This window comes from Stegastes partitus, unplaced genomic scaffold, assembly GCF_000690725.1.
Source record: "Stegastes partitus isolate 25-593 unplaced genomic scaffold, Stegastes_partitus-1.0.2 Scaffold583, whole genome shotgun sequence".
NCBI lineage: Eukaryota > Metazoa > Chordata > Actinopteri > Pomacentridae > Stegastes > Stegastes partitus.
The window spans coordinates 289,686-299,711 of record NW_007578314.1 but is presented as its reverse complement, the minus strand read 5'-3'; the positions used below and the strand labels follow the sequence as shown (position 1 = coordinate 299,711).

General features: G+C 43.7%; 1 protein-coding gene across 1 annotated transcript in view; it reads left to right on the top strand.

Annotated features, from left to right (window-relative positions):
• The window catches only part of tmtc1 (transmembrane O-mannosyltransferase targeting cadherins 1), a 172,917-nt gene that overhangs the window by 81,886 nt on the left and 81,005 nt on the right, over window positions 1-10,026 (top strand). Inside the window, exons 5-6 of the mRNA XM_008288946.1 lie at window positions 9,549-9,630; window positions 9,848-9,951. Of these exons, the coding sequence (XP_008287168.1) occupies window positions 9,549-9,630; window positions 9,848-9,951 (186 nt within the window). The remainder of the gene's footprint in view (window positions 1-9,548; window positions 9,631-9,847; window positions 9,952-10,026) is intronic.

The following is a 10,026-nucleotide window of genomic DNA, read 5'->3' as shown; positions in this document are numbered from 1 at the left end:
TGAGCTCTGGCTGGATGCCATTAAGCTTCACAGAAGTCTTTTTCATTGTGGCCCGTTGCTAGCAAAACCCCCACAATGCCCTCAGCTTGCCAACATGGACCTGCCTGTAGTCTGAGTGACCACCTCCTTGGATTGTGACAGAATCAAACAGTAAGAAGTTCCACCTGGTGGCACAATCAGGTACTAATCCTAATCTACAATACGTATTTCGTCTCTGTCTTCTGTCTTATCAGTTTTTATGTTTTTCCATCCATCCTTTATCTATACACCGCTTAATCCTCACTAGGGTCGTGGGGTGGGGGGGCTGGAGTCTATCCCAGCTGACCTTGGCCAGGTCGCCTGTCTATGTTATTATGTTTTCAATTAGCCAAATTATTACTACCAATTAAACAATTAATGGATGATCATTAACAAGCCTAATGCTTTACTATCCATCCTGACTTTCTCTGGTAGGTTTCTTTAAATAATTCACACCAGTCAACAGTATGAAATGATCTTTTAATTAAAATCTTACAGGCTCACTGTCCTGTCGGTGGCTTTTCTGAGTCACCGGCCTTCAGTCCTCTTGTTTTTTCTTCTTCTTTGTGTTCATCTCTAAATGTCAGTTAATCTCATTGTACTATGAATATTTCTCACGTTTCACAAAGTGTGAAAACTGCAGCCTTGGCGACGCTCCTGTTAGCAGAGCGACAGCAGTTCCAGAGTGTCTTGGTTCTGATGGAGGATTATGTGACGGGCGCTCAGGAAGGCGCACACACATGAGATGAGCTGAGGCTTTTCACACTGACTTAAATGACAAAAAGGGCACCTTGAGCCTGACGTACACATGCACACACACACACACACACACACACACAAGCTCATGCACGTACACAGCCAGCACGCAGACAGAATGTCAGTTTTGTCAGTGTCACAGAGCTGTGAAGCGTTTCAGCTCTGTGACTGCCCTGGAGCAGCCCTTCACACTACATCACACATTATAAGACACTGCATGGCACGACATTACCTCGGAGAGAGGGACAGAGATGAGAGATAGTGAAAAGAACAGGCAAATGTAGGAGTCACACTCTACAGACTGTGTTTCTTATGCATTGCTGTGTGTGCATGTTGATGCATGCCCATGTATATGCTGCTGTTGACTGCTGGTGTGTGGGTTACTGTAGCACTGGCAAATGTGTGTGTTGAGAAATTTTTGTCCAAATAAAACGTAATATTGTGATTCAATTTGTTCAGTAGGACATTATTAAATTAACACATTTCACCTGACATTTGTGATTTGAATAAATAATTTTGCCTTTGACTTGGGGAGCTACAGAGGGCAGACCTCAGCTTTGCACTTACATAAGATCTTTTTTCAGTTTGTTTCAAAATGAATTGTCTTAGCAACTGTTAGATGAATTGTCTTGACATTTGGTCCACACATTCAGAGGGAATTTTATTAACTAAATGATCTTCTGTGATGACGATTTAACACCTGGCTTGTGATCAAATAGTCGCCAAAAATCAGGACTGAATAACACATGAGTTTAACAGGAACAAGGATGTTGATAAATGTTATTGGGCGGCTGTGGCTCAGGTGGTAGAGCGGGTTGTCCACTGATGGCAAGGTTGGCGGTTCGATCCCCAGTTCGGCTCATGAAGTGTCCTTGAAGACACTGAACCCCAAATGGCTCTTTGAAAAGCTCAAAGCGCTTTGAGTGCCGCAAAGGTAGAAAAGCGCTATATAAGTGCAGACCATTTACCATTTAGCCTGTTCTTTGTCTAAAGCATGATCTGGGACTTAAAGTTAGTCAAAGGTAGCTCCTCCTCAGCCAGTGGTACACTTCCTTGTTATTTCTGACTCCTCTTGCTGCTGGTGCTGGCCACACACTTACTCATGTTTCTTTGAGATGTGTTTTTTTGCCATTTCAATTCAGAACGTCGATACACCAAAAGCTGGCTGCACTATTTGCAATCTTGGCTGTTTTTATCATATCTCAGTGTTTCCCATAGGTTGAGAGTTTCCTTGTGGTGGTGGGTGGCGTGGTGTGAGCGATGTGCATGCAGACACTATGAGAGTGTAACACAGGTTGTTTTCTGAAGCTAAAATCTATAGATGTCCCTGAAATGCCTCACACCAGACTCTCATTAGACGCCAAAATTCCCCGATGTTCCTTGAAGGCTTCACATTTATGAGTAGATGCTTCATTTTACCAGTGTTCCTAAAACGCCTCAATTACATCAGTGGATGCTGGCTCATGTGTTCGTCTGAGAAACCCCAAATCCCCGCTCAGCTACAGCAGCACAGGAACGCAGGTTGGTGTGTGACCAAAATGTACTAATTTGAAAATCATGAAGTGAGGCTTTCTAAGTTTTAGGTGAGTTGAAACAGTGATTTTTATCCACCTTGATGGGCGGCTGAGACACACACAGAGAAATATCAGACACACCACTGAGAGAGATTAGGGTGCACTGAGCAACTCTGTTCTCAGGTTCATGCTTGTTTTATACATACAGCAGTGACTTGACAATCCGACCCTTAACAATCCTAAACCTTGCTATCCGACAGGGTTTTAGGAAAAATGAACAGAACACATTAAAAACAGGCTTGACATACCGACAGCCTTGGATTCTGACTCTGATATGACGTTTTATGTCACAATTTTTTTGTGAAATCCGATTTTTTTGCGAGTTCGTTCACATTTCCAGTTCAATGCGACTTGTATGTGATCTGCTGTGTGAACTTCATACGACCCAAAAGTATCCCGCATGCGCAGAAGAGGACACGACGACATCACGACGTGTGGCAGTGGCAGGGGGGAGTGGCACTGGCGCTGCCGCCGCCACCAGTGGTGGACACAGAACTTTGACTAACTAAACTCGCATCAGCAGCAAAGTACTGCCTGTGTGTTTTGGACACTTCCACCCCGTCAGAGCGCTGCCCCGGGGTGGAAGTGTCCCCCGACCGCGCCGATCATTTGGATGTTCATCATTATTTGAGCCTGAATACCCAGAGAGTAGAAAGTTCTACTGGGACCAGCCCTACTAGTTATTATAACAACTATAAACAATAATTAACGACTAATGAGCCTTCCAGCATCAAGCCCTCCTCGTATCTGGACCTCCGTCTTGACAATCCGACAGCCTTGCTATCTGACACAAAAGAAGGTTTCACATTTAGTGTCAGATTATTGAGTCCTGACTGTATATGTGCAACATAATCCACCAGTGATGGAGCCTGTATGAAACCGTATTTATCAAACACCTGAGGAACAAACAGACCGTAACAAACTTGTCAGAATGTGTTGTGTTCAGCTGCACTCAGACATACGAAGCTCTCTACACGAACAGAGAACTCTGATCTTCTTCTTTCTTCCCTTAAACGAATGATCCAGTGTTGTATTAGAAAAATAACAACGTGAGTCTTAAATTATCTGTTTTCTCTTCACATGTCGGCATTTCTTATGTGGCATTTAAGTGCATCCTTTTTTATGCCTCTGAAGACAATTAGTTAAACAGAGAAAGTCAGTGACTGGAGGGTCAACACTGGCATCTGACCCATTTTAAGTACAAATGTGTTTTACTAGTGTTACTAATATCAGTAGCATTAGAAGACACATTATATTATTCATTAAAGTACAACTGAATGGCACCCACTAGTGTTCTATGAAGTCATGCCATAAAGCCATTTGGAGACCATTACAGAGCTAATTCCATCATTATCATGATATAAAACTGCAGATACACAGCAGCTGACTGCCCACTACACAGTGTCCAGTCCACCTATTCACCACCTCAGTTTCACACTGGAGTGTTATGAAGCAGCCTTGTGATGTTCCAACCACTGTGACTGGGTGAGATTAAATAACTTTAGTATACAACGAGGAAGAGTGGAGGAAATGCCACTCAGAGTGAGGAATGTGAAAAATTTCTGCTCCGAGTGAAGCATCGGGGGCTTCAAAGCAGCTGCAGTTTGGACAGCAGAGAGAGGCTGAGCAGCCAGAATTATTGGACCTAATAATTATCTGTGTGTGTGTGTGTGTGTGTGTGTGTGCATGTGTGTGTGTGTCTCACATTGCCTGCTTTTCATGTGTTTGAGGAAGCCGACATTGTTTCTTCAAAAACAATCAGTCAAACCAACCCCCCCAAAACACCCTCATCCCTCCCCCCATTCATCCTATTCTGTTGCCACGGTCACAGTTGTCATGGCAAATTAGCATCCTGCAGATACACAGAATCGTCTTTCCCATGAGCCTGAAGGATAAGTTGAGGCCCGGGTCTAAGGACACCGACAACATCTGTCTGTTCTCTCTAACTCTTTCCTGTGTGTGTGTGTTTTGGTGGGGCATGTTTCATTCTATCACTTTCTTTATCTGCTCAGTGTTGCTCCATCTGAGCGACTCTGCCCAAGAATGTAGAGTGTTGCTTTACATTTCCAACCCTGGAGCGAGTTGTCTTACTGCAGTGTCTCTCTTTGCTTCAGGAAGGTGGATTTTATATTATCCAGCCTAGAAAAGACGCGACTTTTCCTCAGTCTCAGTTGAGCAACATGTCATTAAAGCAAAACACCTGTTAAAGCAACACCCTCGTAGTCATTTATAATCGTATCTCTAGTGGTTTAAAATGCAGTAAAAGTGTGAATAAAGACACTGATGTACAGCACTTGCTTTTCACAAATGTGTATGCAGGGCCAACGGCTGCAACGCTGCTGTTATTGTTCAAATACTTGTCGGCCGGTGCTTGTTTGTTTTTGGATCAAAAGCAGAATATCTCCCTTGTGTAGTTCCACTTCTGCACAACGTAAACAGGAACCATTTCAACACTCAGGGCTGTTCTAAAGTTTTGCACATTGAGATCACAGCATAGAAAGCAGCATCTGCAACATCTTAGACAGTCAGATGGGCAAATAGTCTATGTGTCATCAGATCAGCATGTGAAGGACTGATATGAATATGAGGCTGATCATAATGTTGTGCATGTTCTGATAAATTATGGCGACTTAATGGCCCCCAAGTACGGTTTTCCTTTCTGGGACATTTGTTGGTAGATGTATCTCATTCCCTTCTGAGACAATATCATATTGAAATAAATGATGTAAACTGAAGGATACTGTCTGTTGACTTAGTGATGAATAAAAGCACAGTGTGATACATGTTTTCTCATAAAGGGGATTATTTTACCCCTCAGGCATTTGATGTCTAACATCCTTCAAACAGAGAGTTTGATGCTTTTTCTTTTTTTAGAGGAGGATATACCTTTATCATGAATCAGCTGATCTGCCTCAGTCATCCCTCTGCGTGCTGCTTTCAGGGTTTGCTTGCCCACATTTTTGTTTTTTTGCTCTACCAAAGGTCAAATCAAAGCTGCATTTGAAGGATCAGCTTTGATCTAGTTGAGCAGTTGCTGCAAGTAAAAACACATTAGTTGGGATTTATTTTTTATTTTTTTCTGACACTGAGTTGCAAATCTATTTTTCAGTTCTCTCACAACTCATGAATCTTGTGCTTGTTGAGGTCACCGCATTTCCATCTCTTCCTTCATCGCTGTCACGGGTTAATTACCCCAAAAGTCTTCAAGGGAACATTTCTTCTCCCTTGATTCTCTGCGTCAGTAATGTTTTGTTCATTCAGAGGTTTGGATTTAGATGATTAGTTTGGGTGAATTTTGGGCACATTGAAATATCACGAGCGCTCCTTCTCTCTAGAAATAAGTTCAGTTGCAATCAGCAGGGGGAAACTTTCTTGCCTTTTTGGAACCTCTTTCATGGTAGCTCAGACGAATGCAGCGTCTGCAGAGTCTGCCTCCTCTTTGTCATTCTCTCTCAGCACAGCAAACCTCAGCAGAACAGACAGAGCAAAGACTTTGTCAAAAGTAAAAAAAAAAGAATAGAGAGCAAAGGGAGAGTGGGGCAGAGATGAAACAGACGAGACAGAGTGTGAGACAGACAGAGTGTATGTAGAATTCCTGTGAGATCTCTTCTCTTGCCATCTGTATGAGGCTTTGAAAGCTCTGCACAAGGGGAGCGTCTCAAAGTGATGGGGTGTTGAATGGATTCTCCATGCTTTCCTCTTTCTACCTATCTGTCCGATCCCCTCCCTCTCATCTTATTCTCTTGCTGCCTATTTCTGCTGTCAGAGCAGCTTCTGTAGTTTCCACCTCCGGCTAATGGATTGGAGTATGCCGCTTGAGGGCGGAGGGGGGTTCATAAATGTCCTTGGCTAGATGGCAGAATGGAGGCTGGATCAATAAAAATATGGCTGAATGGATGGTGACCTTGAAGACCTTGGTGCAAAAACTGCAGAAAAGCAAACATAAATGACGTGAAACGAGGGAAGTTCATTCATTGTGCAGCTACTGAGAGGTCACTGAATGTCGAGATTTAAAAAGACCGATTCATCGCCGTGAACAAGTTACAGAATAGCACAGAACATCGAGTTTTTAACCTGCATTGAAGTGCGTCGTCCTCGAGTTTACTGCATCAAGATAGACATTTTTCAACATAAAAATCTCATATGCAGATCCAGCCATCCATTATCTATACACCGCTTTATCCTCACTAGGGTTGTGGGGGGCTGGAGTCTATCCCAGCTGACTCAGGGTGAAGGCAGGTTCACCTGGACAGGTAACCAGTCTATCACAGGGCTACACTTAGAGACAGACAACCAAGCACACTCACATTCACACCTACGGACAATTTAGAATCACCAATTAACCTCAACATGTTTCTGGACTGTGGGAGGAAGCCAGAGCATGAACATTCAAACTCCACAAACAAAGACCCTATAGGGCGACATTCAAACCCAGGACCTTTCAGCTGTGAGGCAACAGTGCTCGCCACCTCACCACCAGCAAAGACAGAGCATTAAGAAGAAAAAAAAAGTACACAAGAACGAAAAGAAAGGTGAGGCCAACATGTTTCTGGACTGTGGGAGGAAGCCGGAGAACCCGGAGAGAACGCTGCATGGGGAGAACATGGAGACTCCACAAAGCTCCGAACTTAAGACTGCCATCTTTAACACTCGGCACCCTATAACCCGAGAGAAGGCTTGAAAAGCACATTGTCTTTAAAAAAATTCCCCAAATGTCACCATTTATCAGAGCAAAAAAAAAAAATACAAAAGTTGTGTGAAGTAACGTTCCATAAGAAAAAATGACCAAAAACAAGCTTTTAACAATAATAGTTTGTCAACATCACTTTATTCTACACAGCTCATATAAAGGAATGACAAAATAATTGCTTTTGCACCAAATTCTGTAAAAAAATAAAAATTCTGTCTCCCTCAGCACGACTGAGAATCACGTCACAGGACAGAAGGTTTTCTGGTGAGCTGCAGGCAGTGTTTCCACAGAGAGCCTGAGAGCAAAACAAAATGTACTTGATCAATAAAACTAATTCGACATGGATTTAAACAGCATACAGATGATTAAGAACAACTCATAATACATAGTTTGTTTTCATCATTACTAGCTTTATGAACCTGTCAACGCTGGTGACCTGAATGATTTTATATGGCACTTTGAGAAGCCACAGCAACAGTCGATTCTTTCTTTGACGAGCCTGCAGTATAACAGCAGTTTTCCTGTCATCTGTAGGACCATGTGCTACACACTGTTTTCAATGTTAGATTCCAACAAACAAAGTGCTTCCAGACTTTTCGTGTTACTGCATAAAAGGAGGTCACAAACAAATGACAGAATCCGTTATATCTGATTTGTTGGGGAACGTTTTCACTCACAGCACTTGGAGGATCAATTCAATGTTTTGGTTTGAACTGTTGTTCACGCACAAAGTGAAGGAATCGTGTGGAGAGCTGACAAAGAGCAGCTGAAAGAGAAGCTCTAAGCCTCACTGGCCTACAGCGGGCTGATCAAGTTGGTTTCATAAAGCTAACCTGTTCATTTGTAGCATACGCATTTTATAATTTTTAAGTAAAATCTTCAGCCGGGCAGTTGGTTAGTCAGTTAATTTGTTGTGATTCAGGCAGTTTTGAACCCAGAAGTTGAAAATGAGACTCAGGAGACAGATGGAAGCAGTTTGTCAGATTAGGAGATGGATGATGGTGATGGAGGCGGGCGTTGGCAGAGGCTGGAGGTTGATGTGAGACCGAGCTGGACGGGCTGAAAGGCAGCGAAGACGGTGATGGTTGCGGCTGGCAGAAGGTGATGTGCGGTGGAGGAGCTGGCAGAGCGAGGCTGAGCTGGGAGGCAGGCTGATGAAGCAGAGAGCCGGCCTGAGGCGCAGGGAGACCACAGTTCATTACAAGGCTTATACGCTGTGAACTAACACACTCCAGTTAGCTGGCCAGCGAACGTCTAATACCACACAGATTGACGGAATAATCTGGCAAAGACAGGCTGAAAACCCGGCGTGAGCGCGCTGCTGGGGCTGATTTAGTGATGATCAGCAGGTATGCCAGGAGCCAGCAGCTCAGGAGCACAAACCATGGAGTGATTAGCAGCTGACTGTTTTAATCGCTGATTAATCGCCATTTAGTTTTGTCACTGGTTCCAGCTTCTGAAATACAAAGATTTTCACTTGTTCTCTGATTCATGCCTGTGTGATTAGAATATCTGCTTCTGTGTGCGCTTCAATCACGACACGTTAATGACATTAAAGACTTCACTAGGGAAGGGTCGAGAAGCTCTGCAGATACAGTTGAACATGAAATCATGTCAGTCGATGCACCAACTGCTTCACAAACTTGAGTTCAACAACACGATGCATTAAAGATAAGTTTTGTGCATGAATCCTCTGTTTTCTGGCTGACTGTTAGTTGCGACTTGTGAGCCCTGTCCCTCATTGCAAATCAAATCAATCAAACTTTGTTCTTTTATGGCACATTTATGCATTTGTGTAACTCCAGGTGCTGAACATAATCCAACCATGTCACCACATAACAGAATCTCATATTTTTTCTGTCTTTTCCTGACTCTGTTTCTTCTCCCACCATCTGTATTTCAGGCTGGTGATTTCAAAAGGCAGGTTGTGTGATTTTCCAGTGTTTCTTTAACAACCAGCCACTGTAAGCAGCAGTTCAGAGTATGACAGTGTGCTCCATACTGTCTCCCCACTGATCAGGACAGTAGATTCACTGCTTCCTTTGCCTCAATTAGCTGTGAGTTTCCTTTATGCAACAGAAATGTATGAAAATCTCTTTCTCTTGATAAGCTTGCTCACAAAAGTGATCTCAACTCCCAGGAACTGCTGCACTCTTGTCTCATGTATGCCATGATTCATTTAGAGGCATTGGCAGACATCTGGCTGTTGCTCATGGATCCTTTTATATCGTCTGTGCTTGCAGCCTGAAAGGATGTTTAATGGTGACTTCAGCCTATTGTAGAAACCTGCAGCCAAGACAGCTGAATACAGATGAACACATAGCTCCAACAAACAGGTCGTACAGCATGAGGAAGACGAGGATGTAGTGCGGAGTGAGGTGTGGCTCAGAGAAAGGGTTTTTTTTCACTCTACCTTGCCATATACTTGATCATACTGTGCGGTGCTGACTTCAGCCTACAGGTTATGGATGCACTCAGTCCGACCTTTCCTCTGTCTTTGTGTCTCTCAGTCACCTGTCTGGCTCCGGACTCAGGGACCTCCTCCACGTCTGCAGCCCCTTCATCAAACGGGCCTGCCTCATCTCCAGCTATGTGAGTATTTTATTTGTCAAACAGCACCACAGTGATGATTTTAAATGTTTTTGTGAGATGCTTGAGAACACTTTGCTATCGGCCATTGTCCAAATAAAACAGCAAATGAAAGGGACTTTAAGACCTGGTCTGAGAAGATCTGTAGGTGTTCCTCCAGTTGTCCTGAAAGGGAATCTGCTGGCTGGTTGCTGAGATGTTTCCTCCCTCTTTCCTTCAGGTGGTGATCATCATGTCTGTCAGGTTGTGGCTAATGGGAGGATCCATGCCCCTTTTCTCTGAGCAAGACAACCCTGCCTCCTTCTCAACACACCTGCTCACCAGGTCAGCATCACACACACACACACACACACACACACACACACACACACCCACACACACACACACACACACACACAC